The sequence below is a fragment of the Myripristis murdjan genome, chromosome 11 (genome assembly GCF_902150065.1).
Source record: "Myripristis murdjan chromosome 11, fMyrMur1.1, whole genome shotgun sequence".
In the NCBI taxonomy this organism is placed as follows: domain Eukaryota; kingdom Metazoa; phylum Chordata; class Actinopteri; order Holocentriformes; family Holocentridae; genus Myripristis; species Myripristis murdjan.
This window is the reverse complement of record NC_043990.1, coordinates 18,483,889-18,502,261: the sequence shown is the minus strand read 5'-3', so window position 1 is coordinate 18,502,261 and position 18,373 is coordinate 18,483,889. Positions and strand designations below refer to the sequence as shown.

At 44.1% G+C, this 18,373-nt stretch overlaps 1 protein-coding gene across 6 annotated transcripts in view; it reads right to left on the bottom strand.

The window, feature by feature from the left end:
• Positions 1–496: 496 nt before the first annotated feature.
• Positions 497–18,373, bottom strand: part of clasp2 (cytoplasmic linker associated protein 2) — a 66,598-nt gene continuing 48,721 nt past the window's right edge. Inside the window, exons 24-45 of one of the 6 annotated variants that reach the window (XM_030064478.1) lie at positions 17,810–17,854; positions 16,605–16,712; positions 16,063–16,125; positions 14,598–14,704; positions 14,444–14,467; positions 14,149–14,304; positions 13,285–13,376; positions 13,132–13,195; positions 12,314–12,373; positions 11,920–11,922; positions 10,680–10,843; positions 10,303–10,381; positions 8,170–8,313; positions 7,683–7,826; positions 7,429–7,535; positions 6,274–6,391; positions 4,306–4,501; positions 3,955–4,148; positions 3,722–3,850; positions 2,887–3,093; positions 2,220–2,336; positions 497–2,061 (exon numbers count right to left, since the gene is read on the bottom strand). In XM_030064478.1, coding sequence (XP_029920338.1) covers positions 1,984–2,061; positions 2,220–2,336; positions 2,887–3,093; positions 3,722–3,850; positions 3,955–4,148; positions 4,306–4,501; positions 6,274–6,391; positions 7,429–7,535; positions 7,683–7,826; positions 8,170–8,313; positions 10,303–10,381; positions 10,680–10,843; positions 11,920–11,922; positions 12,314–12,373; positions 13,132–13,195; positions 13,285–13,376; positions 14,149–14,304; positions 14,444–14,467; positions 14,598–14,704; positions 16,063–16,125; positions 16,605–16,712; positions 17,810–17,854 — 2,399 coding nt within the window. In that variant the 3' untranslated portion in view covers positions 497–1,983. The remainder of the gene's footprint in view (positions 2,062–2,219; positions 2,337–2,886; positions 3,094–3,721; positions 3,851–3,954; positions 4,149–4,305; positions 4,502–6,273; positions 6,392–7,428; positions 7,536–7,682; positions 7,827–8,169; positions 8,314–10,302; positions 10,382–10,679; positions 10,844–11,919; positions 11,923–12,313; positions 12,374–13,131; positions 13,196–13,284; positions 13,377–14,148; positions 14,305–14,443; positions 14,468–14,597; positions 14,705–16,062; positions 16,126–16,604; positions 16,713–17,809; positions 17,855–18,373) is intronic. The other 5 variants (XM_030064479.1, XM_030064480.1, XM_030064483.1 and 2 more) reach the window with 5 other exon arrangements.

Sequence of the window (18,373 nt, the reverse complement as noted above, 5' to 3'; positions counted from 1 at the left end):
GCTGATGGTTACATAAGACATACAACAGATTGTTTTACATTAACAGTATGGATTAGCACTTAGTAATGAGGTACTTTGATGACACATCTGTTCTGTGTTGTTTCCCACAACTTTGTAGCCACAGTTCTCAGCTCTGCAGTAATTTAAATATTCATGTACTGATATATACAGATATGTCCTTTGTGTGTTCTTCCATCACAGCCCCTGTGAATTGAGGTACAACTAAGACACAGCAGATCAACTCAAAATATGCAGGAGGTTTCCAGGGTCAGTTTCTATGGAATGATTTTGGAAAAGTCGAAATATACAACTCTGACTACAGTTAACATTTAGAGCCATCTGTATACTGAACACAGCCCCTCCCTGTTGAAGGAAAAACTGTCATCCTCAGTTACCTCAAAAAGCTTACCGTGTATCTTTACCTTTAGATGCCAAGGGCCATTCCATCTAAAAGAGATCACTTCCACGATAACGTTGCAAAAACCAAGAAACGGTGTTTATCATGATCTGTACAAGTTCTTTATTGTAAGCACAGCTTTGTAAATGCACAGAAGAAACACAACAGTGAAAACTAGAATGTTACAAGAGGAAGGAAAGCATGACACAACATGAAGAAAGGAGAGGAAATGGAGACGTGACATTTTTTCCATATCTGTAAATAATACATTTCTACAAATTTCTCGGCAGAGAGAAATCAATGTGTGAGAGAGACTACGGCACGCGCAACAGAGAGAGAGAGAGAGAGAGAGAAAAATAAAAACAAGGATGGGCACAGGTGCGCGTGTGCACCCCCCCAGGGGACTCTCCTAAATGACACTGTTATTGGATTTTCCATTTTAATATCATATATAGATACATATCCACTATGTGATAATAATAAGCCATGTCCTGTCATACTTATGTAGTAAGCAGCTCCCGCCCATCTTCCTCCCCATATTGCCAAGATGTGGACTGATCGGAGACAAGCAGGGAGCAGTGGAGGACACCATGGACTTCTGAAAGGGGTGGACATTGTTCATGTTAATTTAAAACCCCCATCTCCCTGTTCTGACTGTCGGTAGGGCCCAAATAAAAAGTCCATTTTAAAAATTTTCTCATGCATAGCCAAGCACATAACGCCTCCTCCATCTCGGACTCTGCCTATGTGACCGCTATGAACAGGCATGACCTCCCGCGCTTTCAAATGTTAGTGCTGTGTTGGGTTGGTCGTACCTTAGGCTCATCAGCACCTTCTGAGAAAGTTTCCAGACTTTAAAAGCCTCTGCAGTAAAACCCCGTCACCTAAAACAGATTCCAACTGCCACAATATCAAATTACATTCCTGCCTACCTGGCCCCAGGTACTCGCTGTTCAAGAATCAACGTGACTGCAGTGTGTGTCTCTGCCCTGTTTGTATAAACCTCACCCCCCAAACTGAGGACCATGCAGATGCTCAACTTCCCTGCTGACATGAAGATGGAGGTCAGAGGGCATGCTATGGTGTTTGGAGGGCCAATGGATGTAAGGGAGGTGGAGAGGACGGAGGTTTAATGTCTTCATCCTTGAGTGATTAGTGACAAACCTGGCTGGAATACGTGTGTAGTGCCTTTATGGATGTGTGTGTGTATGTTACAGGGGAGATTTAAGGGCCAGATGGAGTTCAGTCTGAGTGCCAGAGATCAGGGTGAATCCTCGGCATTAGTCAGGAAAACTACATCACTCCTCTCCATTGCACCACAACTCCCACCTGGTACTGGGGCAGGAAATGTATGAGTGTGTGTGTCTATGTGTGAGTGACTCTGCTGGCCAGGGTACATCTACATAACTGCACAACTGAGTGCAAGTGTATGTGGGTGTAAGGATTTTGCTGCTGTATAAGTGTGTTAGGATCTGTGTACTGTTCTTGTGTTTGTGTAGGTGTGAGCTCATGAACGAATGTTTGTTATGGTTTTTGTGGGCAGAGTTGCAGTTCTGTGGTTGGCCTGAGGGAGGGCGCTGTGTCTCCTATAGGCCCTCCGCCGGGGGTTCACTGCAGCTGGAGCCCGACTGGGCACGTTTGATGTACAGATTCAACAGCTTCAGCTGCAAAAACAGGCAGAAAACAGAACAAACAAAGGACACTTAAATAATTATAATTATGTCTCCACAGGCTTTTAAAACTGTATAGAGAAATCACACAAAGATGATTTGAGGAGCAAATGGAAGTTGAAAAGGGTCTTAACACAGTAAGCAAAGGTCACCTTGCTGCTGGACAGTTGGCTGAGGTGTGGTTTGAGGTCCTCCCCTATCACTGCATAGATGGCGACCAAGCAGAATACACAGGCTTTTCTCACACTGCTCTCCGGGTTGTCATAACCCTGTTCAATCAGAGAAAGACATGACAAACCCACGGGCACAGATACTGTCACTGCTCAAAACAAACAAGACGACTTACAGAGACTGCTTGTGTGTGAGAATGTGTGGGTGGCATGTGAAGGTAGAAGTTATTTTAACTGTGGAACACACACTCAATGTCTGAAAAAATAAGCAATAAGCCACTAGAGGCTGTTCTTAACAGAAATTTGAGAACAGTTGAGCAGTGTTTGGCACAACATGAGGCTTTTTTTTTTTTTTTTTAAATTACAACCGCTTGAAAGATGACCCAGCCAATACAAACCAAGGACCACAACGAGCTGTTGTGTAAAATATATTCAATTATGTAACCTATCAGTGTGTTACAATACAAAAGCAATAAAACCCATTTCAAAAAATAGTTATATAATAAAAATTAAATGTTTTGCTTTCACATACCTCTAATAATAGTATGAGTGAAAATGTAGCCAGCCAATCCAAAAAAAGCACCACAACTACTTGTTGTATAAAACATATTCAACCCTGGAAAATCTGTGAGCTGTCAGTTTGCATTACCTGTATGAGTCCTGGCACGATCTCAGGCAGCATGTTCACCAGGCCGTCCCGCGGAACCCTCTCAATGACCTTGGTCTGCATCTTGATGGCAGCCAGGTTGATGGGGTACTCAGCCGACTGGATGATGGGACACAACACCTTGACGCACTGGTCTGGACTGATGGACAGTGCCAGCATGGCTGCCGTCTCCTCTGCCGCTCGTATCACCTGCACAAGAGCACACACACTTCATCAGCACTGATGCTATCAAAAGAATGACTTAGGCCAGGGTCACACTTAAATGTATCAAATGACCTGCTCTGATAAGAATTTATTAATTTCAAGAGGGAGACATGCATACATTTTTTATTGTACTTATGCTTTGGTAATGCATGCACAAACAATTTTTTTGTTGCTTTGTCCCATTTTCTGCTTTGTCAAGTTGGTTAATCAAAATTGCTATGAAAATGTAATTAGCTGCTAAATATTGTGGAACCAAGGCATCCTTGCATAAAACTCATCACTTAGCTTATGCAACGTACATACATGACAGGCTAAAACTGCACAGTGCCATATTGCCAAGGGGTGATGTAAGTGAGAATCATTAGCCTCAACTAACAAAAAACAAAACAGAACTTAAATTATCTGAGAATCAGCAGATGATGGGAACCAAGTAGACGTAACTATAAAAATTACTGCTAATTCCACCTTTTTTGTCAGTTGAATCCTTACTTAAAGAGTCATCATTTTAATGGACCCTAATCAGTTTGTACAGTGCACCTTTAATTGTGATCCTGGCCATAGATTTCCTGTGTGTACTTCAAAGTGCAACAGATGAAGTGCTGTGTGTGTGTACCTCCTTGTGGGGGTCTTTGTGTGCTTCCAGGGCCTTCATGATGGTAAGCTCAGCGTAGTTCTTAAACCTCCATGGCTGCTTGCTGAGAATCTCCCTGAGCACCCGCAGAGCCAGTGCCCGGATTACGTGCTGAGGCAATCAAGAAGATTCAAGTTGGAACACATTTGAGTTGGGTTTACGTAGCTTAGCTTATTTGCACAGTGATAAAGCAGACTTGATATGAGTGTGTGTACCTCTCTGTCACCCAAAGTTTCAAGCAGAAGCAGCAGGATGGTCTTGAAATGTTCGTCCCACACCTGCAGGGTGTTTTCACGGATCAGCTTCAGCAATTCGCACAGTGCTGCCTTCCTCTCCTCTATGCGCTCGTTATGATTGGACAACTCTTTCAGCAGCTCCGCCACGAGCTCTGATTGGTCTAGGCTGCTGTCTGTTAGGCAGAAAAGAGAACAGGGACTGAGAATTTGGCATGACATAATCATCTCATACGACTGTGTTGCACATCTATGTTTCTACCTGTGCTGTCTACCTGATTTCTTTCTATACTAACTTTCTATATGAGTGTGTGTGTGTTTGTGCGTGTGTACCATCAGCGAGCTGCTCTGAGTCGTCCAGGCTGGTGTCTTTGAGGCTGTGTTTGAAGGGAGAGTCAGAGAAGTGGTCGCGAGCCCCTCGGGGGCTGGAGGAGAGCAGCGGGGTGTTGAGGAGGGAGGTTTTGTTGTCCAAGGCTGTGCGGCCGCCGTCCACAGAGTCTGCCGCTCTGCTGTCTGTCCCACTGCCCCCCTGCAGAACACACACACACACACACACCAGCAGGTCAGACATCAGGGAGGCTTTACCTTTGAGATGTCAGTGTGTATTCTGTATTCACTATGTACAGAGGCGTTAAAAATCAATGGGCACAATATCAACAAATCTACAGGTGTGCTGGTGGCTGTGTACTTGTGTGGGTTGTCTTTCCTGACAGGAAGGCTGATCATATATTAACGTGGCTATTCTAAGAAACAATTTTTCATCTCTTGTCATCAAGGTATGTCACCATTACTTCAGTGTGATCAACCACTCGGCACAATTTAAATCACATAAGGTCACCTAAGGTGTTATCCATGGACAGATATGATTGCAAATGAATATTTATGGGTTATTTTGAAATGGCATGACAATGACAGAAGAACCTGCAAGATGATCGCTCAAAATAATGAAAAAAATAATAATAGACAGTGTTTATCTCTAAATAAATGACATGAAGGTGACGCTAAAAAACAGACTGGAAGCAAAAAAAGCTGCTCAGTGAGCTGACAGCCTCAGAGCCTCCAACTTTTCCATGACAAGCTCCTCTAAGCAGAGACCCTCACAGGATAGAGTGTGACCAAGTGACACTCATGTAAAATGATTTTTGCTGTCTCCAATATAGTGAGTCAAAATGACTGGAATAGTGCCAAATTATAGTCAGAGAAATAGCAGTGGAAATGAACTAACCATTATTTTGCTGGAGAACATATGGGGCTTGCCCACTTTTCTAGTCTCATCATCTACACTGCCAAGTAAATGAACCAGAAAATCAGGGTAAGTTTCTCTTTTGAGACATGATAATGATCTTGTTTTCCATCTGTTGGCATGCTACTCTCGAGATGTGACGCCAGCAGCTCAGGTTTTTGGCCAGCTGACACATGGTGTACTACCAGGTGAGGAGTGGAGAGGGGTGAGGAGGTTGATCCTGCTCCTGTTTCTGTGTGTATTTATGCCCGAACCACTGAATGTCCTTTCCTGATTGACAATTTGATGAGTCAGGTGTGCTGTGACGGGCAGGCGGATGACTTATGGGCTGGTTAGATTTCAGCATCACCCCAGGAGGGAAATGTCAGGGGGTCACACCTTTGCTCTGGAACATACCGTGCCCTTATTCGGGGTTGGGGTGCTGGGAGGGTCTGCAGCAAGACCTGACCCTGGGGCTGCTGGTGTTTGTACACTCAAGAGTCATAAATTTGAAATGAATGAGCACACTATCACACATATTTAACAGTAAGATCTAGCAAGAAAAGTGTTCTCAGAATGTGATTTTCTTTACAGCCAGAGCCATATCAATCCATAAACACAGTTTTATCAGAGGTTGTAGTGGATTAAGTTTACAGTCCTCAGTCTCGTAAACACCCAATGCACACTTGTGAGTTCCCACGCTAGGGAGGGAAAGGCGGGACAGATCGGGTATCGGGGGCCACATAGGTGCATGGGAGTGTGTGTTTATTCATCTTCAACTTGTGGAAAAAGGCTGTCAGTCCGAACTGGCTCACATCATAAACCAATCAGTGTTCAATGTCCTGAAAAAAATACCATTTCCCGAGCACAATGGGACAATTAGTAGCAGCAGCTGTGGAAAGCTCAATCAGCTGCTCAAAAGGAATTATGATGTTTCCGGTAAGTTTTTCCCAGGCAATGTTACAAATTTGACCTCATATATCACCACACACATTCATGTACACGTGCATGTATGCATCTACACGTAAAGGGCCCCTAACCCCTGCCCCGCCAACCTCCTCTCCTTCCTTTAGTCTTACTGGTTCATTCATGTCCTCTTGACTGCGGACGCTGAAGTTCTGGATGGCCTCAGTGACGCCCTTCAGAGAGCTGTAGATGTCCTCCGAGTTCATGTTCTCTGTGTCATAGTCAAACGCACTGTGCACAAATAGTCATGGGGAAAAAAGTTAAGATAGTTACTGGACTGCACATTTGCACATAAACGTTTTGAGGAACAAGACGATTCCACTGCACATTACACTTCTCATATCAACATTGCAGCTTGACAGCAGGTGGTGCAAGTGAAATGAAATGCAATTATCAATTCTCAACCACAATCACAATATCAATTATTCATGATTAATTGTTCAGCCCTAAATTGTCATCTACATTATTAAGGAGGCACATGGAGAGTGCAAATCTCTGCCAAAGCTGAACATTTCACCAAAATATCTCATTCCTATCGTTTCAATTTTAAGTTAAAAGTATTTGTTGGTCCTGAGAACGCACCTGAGGATTTGGAATCAAGTCTCTATAGCAGGGGTGTCAAACTCGTGCCATGAAGGGCCAAGAGGCTGCAGGTTTTCATTCCAACCAACAACTCCACCAGGTGATTTCACTGATAAGTCCCACCTCTCTGTTTCGAGGTAGGGTGATCAGTGAAATCACCTGGTGGAGTTGTTGGTTGGAATGAAAACCTGCAGCCTCTTGGCCCTCCATGGCACGAGTTTGACACCCCTGCTCTATAGCCATTAGTTTCATTCTTATGTGTAAAAAAAAAAAATCTATAATAATTGTCTAATGGCAAAAATCCCAGATCTGGATGACCACTAAAATCTAATCAACTGTTCCCTGTCCCAAAGCTATCTGTTCAGCAAATTTCATGGTTCACTAGTTTTTAGGCTGTCCTGCTGACAGACAAACTAACAGGGATGAAAACACTTTCTTCTTGGAAGGGACAATAGAGTACAGTGAATCAAAAAAAAAAAAAGAAAAAAGAAAAAAGAAAAAAAAGAACACCTGAAACACATTTTGCCATACTGTCTCTAACTAATATGGTTTGACTGGTTACATGAACATATCTGAACTATGTACCCACTAATTTGTCAATGTTTGTTAGATGGATTTTCCATTTTGATGGATTCTGGTAAGTGGTGGTGGGACTGTGTGTGTGTGTGTGTGTGTGTGTCTGCTACCTTGGTGAAGGGGTGTTCTGGGATGTGTTGGTGGGAGAGGTAAGTGGGCTGGACCAGCTGGCTGGTGATCGGGGGGTGTGGCGGGTTAGAGGGCTGCCCATTGGTGCCTGAGGAAATGATACACATCAGTGTCAGACACAGTATACCATTAACGTCTGTAATATAATGATTCACTAATGTACAGCAGCTTGTCTGTGTTTTTCTAGTGACACCAACCAAAACCTCACATTTCTGAGCTTGTAGGTGTGTGTTACCTGTGCAGCATTGCCTGTATTCCTCAGGTGGTTTTGGAGAAGCTTGGTGGCTCCGTCCTGGAAGGTTTTGGGCAGAGCTGCCAGCAGCATGGTGAACTCTGGAGTGTTGAGCTGGAACAGAGAGATCAGCACCGACTGGGCTGCCTGCAACACACAGAACAACATCACACACTAAGACACAAAGACTAAAATCCGTCCACAAAAAAAGTATTTCCCAAAGATCCTCCAAACAAAACTCACTCTTATCTGGCTGTTTTTAGGTGAATGAAAGAGAGGGTGTCTATAGGTATCAGGGTTACATTTTAGATCTTTTTAAGACAAATTTACCTGTGATTTTTTTTAAACACAAAACTTGGGCCAGTTTAGTCTAGTGTTTTTGTTGGATTCATCTCTATGGGTCAGTTTGCTAATATGTACAGTGAGCGGGGTTTTCCTCTGAAAATATATCTCAACCTTGCAAGTGTATCTACTTTGTGTGTATTTTGACCTTTCTGACGTCAGAGCTCTTGGGCTCGGTGGTCCAGGTGATGATGCGGGAGACGGCCAACCGAGTCTCACTTGAGTTTACAAAGTCTGGCGCTTCCATCTGTAACGTCAACGTCTCTATATACTTCAGAATGGCCACCTTCACCTAGGACGGACACACACAGATTACACAACCCATTAGACAACAACATCAAGAACACACACAAATTTCATAGTGCTCTGCATGGCCAATATATACCTGCAAGTGCATACACAGTAAGAACACAACTAAACACAAACACATGAAAAAGGTGACCACCAACATTCACAGTCAGCATTTACAACCAACGTAGATGAGCATCTCTTGCAGTAGCTGAGAAATCAAATGATTTGATGAAGCCCTGTTTGAAAAAAATGATATCAGTGAGAGGGAGTCAAAGAGCATTCATGATCATGCTTTACAAAGTGGGGAAGAAGAAGCAATCAAAAATGAAAACAATGACAAAAATGATGAATGGAAACAATTAATGAAATGAACCAACACACAAACATTCAGCGCAGGCTCCGAAACGCCACAACTGACACCTGCCCTCATTGCACGCCTTCTCTCCTCCTACACTCTCCACCTCCTCCTCCACATTAGCACCTCAAGGACCAAATCTGCCTCCAAATGACTTAGCATTGTCGTGCGCGCCATAGAATTGCTCCCCCCGGAGCGCACTGACCTGGGAGGACTGGCTCCAGGCTGCAGCCTGCTCGTCTAGAGAGCAGGCGTGGCGCCGCGCTCTGGGGGGGAACAATTTTACCCCGGACCCTCCCCTGCCTCGCCCTCGCCCGCAACACGAGCTCCGTACAGGCTTCAGAAAGAGAGAGGAGAAGCACCGCGTCAATCAACGGAGAGAGACAGTGAGGGGGGGACAGGGAGGGGGAGACAAGGAGGGGAAGGGGCAAGAGAGTGGAGGAAGGGAGCTTTAAGAGGGAAGAGTTTAAAAGGTGTAAAAAGGTTGGAAGGGAAAGATGCTGACTGCCAAGGAATATAGGAAATAGGTGTGAAGTAGGGTTGGGTGATAAGACGAATGTATTGGGAATCATTAACAAACTGAACCTATCACTGGTGTATTTTTCTTCCCAATTTAGAGGTTCTCAGAGTTTCTCGTTTGGTGGCCTGCAAAACTTTAATTTCAACTGCCACAATTTCATGTTGCTGAGAAAAAAACATTAGAATTAGTGTGTCCTAAAAACAGGCTAATCTGTGTCACACTGCCAAAATATTGGCACAGCTGCCATAAAAAAGAAACGGTCGATGTATAGTTGATCAATAGGTTCAGAGGCTATTGATCTCTACTGCTACACATTACATTATGATCTCTGTAAAAACAAAAACAAGGCACTTTCAAGCCATGAATACAAAAGGGAAATTTTAAATTCTACAATTTGTGCCGAATTCACATGCGTTAGTAATGGTATTTGTAAACAGGAACTTAATGACTCATAACCAACAAAAGACTCTCTCCCTAATCAGCAATCACTGAGTTATAGGGTAACTGACTGATTTCCTTAGTGGGAAATTTTGACATATCACCCAAACCTATTATGAAAGGGAGGGAAAGTAGTGACAGTGGTGGAAACATCAGGAAGGACTGGGTGTGAGAGGAGGGAGAGAAGACAAAGAGGTAAAAGGGGAAGGAGTATGAGGAGTGATGGAGGAAGCTGTCAAGAAAGGAGAGGGACAGCGGAGCGGTGTGGAAGGAGGAAGGAGGTGACACTGGTGTGGCCGAGACTAGTTCTGTCAACGGGGAGTTAGTGGGAGCCTGGGAGAGGAAGGTAAGGGAGTGTGGATGGAGGAGTTAGAGAGTTAAAGGAGGAGAGGTTGAGGGGTGTGTCCGCACTGCAGCAGAGCAAAAAGCCAGTGGAATGGCTAATTGGACGTATGTCAGCTGTTATCCAATCACAGCTCAGGATTCAGGATGTGGGGGGGGCTGGGGGCAGAGCAGCCAACACAGGCAGGCATGAGGTCATATCAGTGCAGCAGTTACCATGGTTACCGAGTCCCTGAAGGTCCAGCCCCCTCTTTACCCTTCCCTCCCCTTCCCTCGCTCAAACCTTCACACAAATTCAGCTCTTTCTCATACATACACACACACTCCTTGTTTACCTTGAGGTTGGGCGTCTGCGTCTGGTCCACAGTGAACCTCATGAGGATGGTGAACTGGAGGTCGTTGGGGAAAGACTCTCTGAAGGAGAAAAACAGGAAATTCACATTACAATACAAGTGCGTACATAAACACATGCCCCACAAATGAAGTAATAAGCATTTGGCAGGTATTGGGACGGATCTCTGCTGCTCTTTTACTTGTGTCAATGGACAAAAATGATGTTGTAATTGTTTTCTTCCCTCAAACATGATCTAACATTCTTATCTGTGACCAAAAATGAGGCCATGACAGACTCATGTTCCTATCCCACCCTGTGTGTGTGTGTGTATGTGTGTGTGTGTCTGTGTGTGTGTGTGTGTGTGTGTGTGTTACAGACCGAGTGACATCCAGGGCTCTCTGGACTTTGGCCTGTACGGAGCCCAGTAGGTCGGCTCCCATCTTCTTCAGCAGCTGGGTGAGCAGGACAAACAACCAGTCCTGCAGGTCATCCTTGTGGACCTGGATGAAGTCCACCAGCGTCTCCAGGAACATGCTGAACACCTACACACACACACACACACACACACACACACACACACACACACACACACAGCATGGTCACTTACAAGGATCCAGCTACTCCCACACTCAAAATGCCACATGCGCTCACATGCATGCATACAAGTATTCCTGCATTAGGGCTTGGGCGATATCCAAAATTTAATATCGCAACATTGTTGTCCTGTTGAAGAGAAAATATTCAGTATTACTGCTCAGGGTGGGGGGTTGATGATTCGGCCAACCCAGCATTTTAGAAAATAAATAAATAAATAGATAAATAAATGTATTGCATTTTATTTTAAATTCTTCCTCTAAAATCTTTTATATTCAATGTTTTATCAATCATTTGTCAAGTGATAAAAAATTACCAACACATGCTATTTTGCTATTACTGTTTGTTCAGCCATTACATATACAGTAAATTTGCCATGAAATCAATTGCCAACAACTGAAGTTAAATAAAACATTAAGTCTGAAATAAAAATCAATATTCAATTAAACAACCACGTTACTGCACAGACTATAAGGGTAGCATACCTGTGCTATTACTGGATATCTGCAAGGATATGGATATTTATACTGCAGAAAATAATGCATAGGACTCAAAATATTGCGATATTCAATATTATAAAATATCGGACCAAGCCCACCCTGCATACATATGCATTCAGAGTCTATTTTCTGTTGGATCATGTGAGTAGTATTAGATCCCACTGTGAAGTTAAGCAGTCATACACACATCCTTCCAGCTGCCCATACCTTCATTCCAATCACCGATTATCTAATCACACCCAAACTCATTAGTAGACAACCACAACGACACCGTTAATCACTTGACAAGGAACAACAGACACCAATCAGGCTGCATCATAACCATTTGTACATGCTCTTGGTCAATTTCTGCAGGACAGTGTGGCTGAAGGCAACAGTCTGTGACAGCGCCGAGGAAGGTTAGTGAGTGAGTAAGTATGCTGTTGCCTTGGTAATTGGTTGTCCAATCAGATTAATGAAGCAAATTTGCATCCAAACACATACAAGCTTTAAACAGGTGTTGTCAACTGACTGGCCGAACTTACTCTCTACAGAGAGTCCCAGAGGGAGGTGGCATGGGGGAGAAAGAGACAGATCAGTTAGCATTCTGACAAACCACACACAAATGTACTCAGTCAACATGAGCGTACACCGACACAGGCATGCTCACACACTGTTTTGGATACAAGGTTTTCATCAAATCCATGATATTGAAACATTTAACCTTGACGTTTCGATCCACATACACTGCTTATCATTTGCAAAATGCTGAAAGGTCTTAAACAAAACAACAGTCACATCTGTAGAGCATGAGAGCTGTTTTGTGTACACAACATAAGCAAAATGAAATCAAAGAAAAACCAATGAGAGAGTAAGAGAAGAAGTGACAATGGTCTGGGACAGACAGAAAAAAGGAGTGGAATCCACGGGGAGATGTACCTTGAAGGAGGCTGAGCTTATACCGGATTCTGCCGTGCCGTACACCCTGCCGGAGTCTCGCTGAAATTCATGAGATCGTCACGTCAAACGAGGGGGAGGAGCTCACACACCGGACTGGGTGTGTGAGGGGGCGGAGGGAGAGGTGGAAGAGTAGGGGGGCACTCAAAATGCCAGAGGAAAAGTGGCGGTGTTAGAAAGGCCGAACCGCAGCAGGTTAGTTAGAGAGAAGAGCTGCAAGCGGAAGTGTGTTTGTTTGTGTGTGAGTGTGTGCGCGAGAGTGTATGAGTGTGTGCAGTCAGTTTCATTGCCTCTGACGATGCAGGAAAACAGGAGGAAAGTGCAGTGAACGCAGTGAGTACAGCCAGCGGATTGGCTGCTGAACAGTGATAGAGCAATCCCATCCGACAGCGGAGAGTGTGAGGTCACACGCAAATTCAGGCTTGGCATGCCGTTAGAAACCAGTCAGCTATTGTCACACGCGCTGCATGCCTGTGTTTATGTCAGTGTCTGTGTGCACTGATGTGTGTAAAATATGAATATTATTTTCACCTGTTTATCCCGTGTTTAAGCCTTACTATTTTCAGTGAAAATGTTGAAAATTGTGTGCATGTGTGTGTTTACAAAAACATGTATTCATTTCTTATTTCGGCAGAATCCGGTACAGTGGAGGATGGCGGGATAAACAAAGAATTTAGAGCTAAGGCAAAATCAGAGTGGATGAATAATAGATACATGTGCCATAATGATATGGTAATTGAGTGCTTAATGTGCACGTAGTTGTTTGTATGAGCAAGTACTTGCGCTGCATGCACCCATACCTTACTGTGAGGGTCTGCAAACATCCTGGTGAAGATTTCACACAGCCTCTTCAGCTCCACCCGACTGCAGAGACAAACAGCCACAGGTAAATGTAAACTAGCAGATAAATTTAGAGCGAGGAAATGCACCTGGCTGTGTTTTGCTGGGCTGACCTGAGGGTGCGCTGGTTCTTCAGCAGGGCCTGCAGGCCCAGTAACCCCTCCTTCCTCTCAGACCAGTTGGCACTGGCACAGCGGTTCAGCACCTAGTGATCAAACACACACACACACACACACACACACACACACACACACACACACACACACACACACAGGGCTATTGAGACAATGCATGCAGACATTGAAGATGTGCAGCTTAGTGGTAAAATCTGATACTAAAATGATTAGTTTAGCTGCTACATAACCTGTCAGAATTAAAGAAAAGAGACAAAATTATGGTCAATAAAAAAATTATTTGGTAATAAGATCTGCGAATTGGTGTGACATCTATTCCTTTATCCCTTCTATTTCTGTTACTTTGTAGTGTGCTAATGTTACCATTTCATGTGTACGTGTGCTCTACACCTGCTTTGGCATTTGAATTTTGCTTTCTTTGCATGCGCAAAAATGTTAGCTCATGTTTTGTCAACTGATCTGTAAATTAATGCAAAATTAAATCTATATTGTTCAGTAAAAGTTAAGAACTGAACTAGATCTCAATATTGAAGATTACATTAATTTCAGTAATCAGCAATTACATTATCATTTAAGAAGTGGCATCGGTGAATTCTGAATCTTCTGAATCTTTAGCTTTTTCACCCCCTGACCTGAAGTCTCATAACAGTCAAGAAAAAACTGCTGGAGGAAAAAAAACAAAACAAAACAAACAGAAAAACGCCAAAACCATTAGGGGAAAAAAAACGGAAGAAATCTTGAGAAGGATCAAAGACTTAAGGCGAGACTCAAACATGAACTCGACTTTGACTCCACTACCTCACTAATTCAGTGTGTAATCTGTTGTGCTGCTGTGTTCCTGACCTCCGCTACGTCTTCCGTCTGTCTCATGTAGGTGGGGATGGCTCCTCCGTTCCTGGAGCTGAAGGACCGCTCTGAGCAGGCACTGGACGCGTCGCTGTTGGCGTCATCGTCAGAATACATGCCATAGTTCTCGTACCGTCGCCGCGCCGGCTTCTTCTGCAGGGGGAGGAGAGGAAGGGAGAGAGTGTGAAGTCAAACTAGGACATGAGTGATGCTCACACAACACACAGACATGTTGGCCAGAGCACAAAGCACAAAACACACACACTGATATGAGGTTGGAGAAGAAGCTGACCTTAGACCGCATGTCTCCCAACAGCTGACAGCATTAAACAAAGGCAGAACCATGGGTTAATCAGACACACACACTCCAAGAGCTGTGAGCTGCACATCTATTGTGTGTATATGTGTATTTCTTGTATGTTTGTGCTATCTGTATTTTTTCATACCAGCGCGTCTGCAAGAGCCTCCTCTACATCTGAGCCGGTGTTGAGGACCCTCATGGCACTGACGGATGAAGACAGACGACTGGACTGACTGATGCCAAACCCTGATCCTGTGTGCAGAGAAAGACGGAAAAAGAAGAAGAAAAGAAAAAGGATAGGAGCAGAAACATTTTACAAAACTTTAGAGATATTCCTATTTCTTTAGAGATTCAGACCTGTTAAACCACCATACCAGTGATCTTCCATGTTTAGTCCAATATTTACAAAATGTGTATACTTCCAGTTCTCTTAATCTTTTCCTGAGGCAAGCAGTCGTATTTCAGAACTCGGTTACCATTTTCCTACCTTTTATCCCACCTTTGGTTTCCATTCATTCCACTACGATATAAAAATGAACTTTCAGAGAATTCAAATTTTCTTCACACCAATATTTCATCACTGTAATAAAGTTGTCCACATTAGTTTTCCTAAAAGCAGCAGCACTGTAGCGTTTTGATGGCTTGACATTGGGCGGAGTGATCTGAAAGTCCTCCTGGTGGTGCATTCAGGGGGCATCTGACAACAGCGGGAATACGGTCATTTTCCACTAACAGCAATTAAATTCATGAGCAGTGCTGTTGTTAAATCTAATCCAGAAGACAAAAAGCATAAATGCCACGATATTGATAACATGATGACATTGTGAGGTATACTCGTTCATCTGTTCTCCCATATATGGTGACAAAGCAAATGCACATCTCTCTGGCCCAAGGAACGCATACAGACATAAAAATCCTTATAAGTTCCTTGCTTGGACCTTAAAGTACTCGATTGCAGGACATAGCAAAAGTGATAGTGCCAGAAATGCAAAATGGTTGCAAGATGTGGCTAAATTGTAGTAAACTGGCAAAACATTTAAAATCACTGGTATGATCCTTTAATTTATTTCTCCACTCTTTCAAACACCTCTCACTTATCCACCGGTAACATACCCCACACACTCTCCTCATCAGCCACCCTCACACACACTACATTTCCCATAAGCCACCTGGTTAAATTGACATGATGACTTGTTAAATGACGTGACACCCCCTGACATCACAGGTGTCACTGGGGGGAAAGATATGGTTGACACAAAACAAAGGAGGACAAATGGGTGTCTCCGCAGAGAAGGGGGCGGAGCAACATAAGGAAACAAATGGAAGCTGGTTGCTGTGGCAAAACTGGTGTAATGGTTGCCGTGACAACTGAACGGGCGGAAGCATGCAATTCCACTGGAAGCTTCAACGTCCTGGACTGGAGCAGAATGCGAAAACGGAGGCCAACGGAGAAGAAAAGAAACAAAACGAGCTGGCAAAATTGTAGGAAAAGATATGTCAAACTAAGAGGAACAACAACAACAAAAAAAAAAAGATTTGGACGGAAAAAACGAAATTAAGACTGAGGTGGGTGGGTGAGTTACGGAGAAACAGAGGTACTCAGCCTTCACCTGTCGCCCCAAAAGCATCAGGTGTGTGGAGAGCTCCGGTGGAGCGAGAGTAGCTCCGCGTTGCTGCAACCGAGAACGACACACACACACAAGGTTTAACACACGCACACACCCCATCCAAACACACATACACCAGACAGAGAAACATGCAACCCCAACACTGTTACAACAAAGTTTGAGAGTAGAAAGAAAAGGCCAATGATCATGCAAACACATGCTACTGTACAACTGTCTGTTTGTTTTAATCACCCTCAATGTGTCAAAATGTGATTCCATGCAGTGAACACCTCTTCCACTTTGCTATGAAGTACAACATATTACCGGTATTTTCTTTGTTGAATTTTTCAGTAGCAAAAAGTGACAAAAAAACAAAAACAAAACTGTCCTCCGCTTTGAGCTCACCCAGGTGAAAGTAGCACACATACTCAATTGTTTGGGGCCTTGTTACAGAGGTTCTCTCTGATCTCTTCGAGGTCATACTCATCCTGTTTTTACAACAGTCATCCCCCTGACTCGAGTATCTATCTGCTACTGCTACTCACCAAGGGGTGTGAAGGAGCGTACGGGGCTGGTGTCCCGGCTGCTCTCCCTGCTGGCCTCTCTGCTGCAGCCCTGACTCATGCTGGGCCGAGGGATACGACTGCCCCGAGCTAACACCACCCGGGTTACAACACCGCACCGCAGCAGAGAGAGAGAGGGAGGGAGAGGGAAGAGCAGCAGAGGGAAGAAAAGGGAAGAGTAAGAAGGGAAGAGACAGGTACAGTGGAAGAAAGCATAGGGAGGGGATATAAAAAAAACACAAAAGAGAAGTATAAGGAGAATATGAAAGAAAGACAACAAAAAAAAGAGAAAGACACATCAGTGGTGAGGAAGACAGGGACACAGAGAGAGGGGAAGGCACAAGGATAAGGACACACAAAAAGAGAGAAGAGCCAAGAGTGACAAACTGACAAACAAGGAAGAATATGAGCACAGGTCTACCGGCCCTGAGGGAGCACCTCAACGCTCAAGTGGCTTCTTCTCCTTGTCTCCAGTGCAGAGGAAGCAAGGACAGGAGGTCACCTTAGAAGGCTGAGGTGCACCCAAAAGGAGCAAAGGATGGCCTGACTCAGAAATCACATGTAAATATAACAGTTTATTTACACACACTCACTCACTCGTACGTGCTCTCTCTCATTCGCCCATATTCAGAACAGAAAAGGAAGTGATCTCAAAGAAGCAAATGAGTTTAGAGGTGAAATGACTTCAGGGATTAAGGGGTAGGAGGTGGGGTCTGCGTTTTCATCCAGTAGCACCGCAAAACAACTTCACTGCTGATTCATTAGCTCCAGCACCCACCCAGCCAATCAGGGTTAATCACAGCCTATCAAGGGGGATATAAAGGCTTTGCTGATCGTGTGAGAAACGTTCATTCACCGGCCACTGCTGACAGGTTAGTAATGACAGCGGAGGGGGGTGCTTTCATAGAGATCTGCTGATCTCCATGGGAACATGTGGCCATAACAACACGGCCAGGAAGTCAAAGACAGGTTAGAGAAAGATGGATACTTGGAGTATGAGGTGGCAAAAGCAACAGCGTGATGGAGGGCTTGGGCTGGCGTGAGAAATTTGTGTGAGAGATTCAGAGCAATGGATGGAGTTGTGGGACGAGGGATGGAGAGATTATTGAAAGATGGAAGAGAGAAAAATCAAGACTAAGGTGGAGAGATGTATGGCAGGGATGGTCTGGTCGACGTCGGAGCCTTACCTCCTCTGCTCGCTCCGTTGTAGATGGAACTAATGCTGGAGGGAGCTAGAGGACACAGGGAGGGAGAGGGACGGAGAGGAGCAGAAGAAGAAAAGGTATCAGGGAGCAAAAGGAAGAAAGAGAGTTGAGGTCTGAGGGCAAAAGGATGATTGAGTGTGGGTGTGGGTGTTTCTATGTGTGTGCATGTGTTGCATCACTATGTATCAAAAGCAATAACCTTGGACAAGGCATTGCTCAGCTGAGTTTATAGACCTATAATACCATTTAATCCCCAGAGCAGCAGTTATAAAAGCTGCCCCGACAACAAAAACAAAAACAGTGCATGAACCAAAGCAACAAGCAGAGCAGCAGCAGTGGAGCAACATGTACAACGGTCCACAGTTGTACATATAAGCCCAGCTGTCTGTAAAAGTCACAGATGTCCTTGTACGATAAAACGCTAGCAGGAACATATACAATTAGGCAGAGAGAGGTTCAAATGTCAGGAACAAAACCAAAATCTAACTTAACTAGAGCATGAAATAAAGGGATGATGCAAAAATTATTACTTTTTATTGTCTGTTT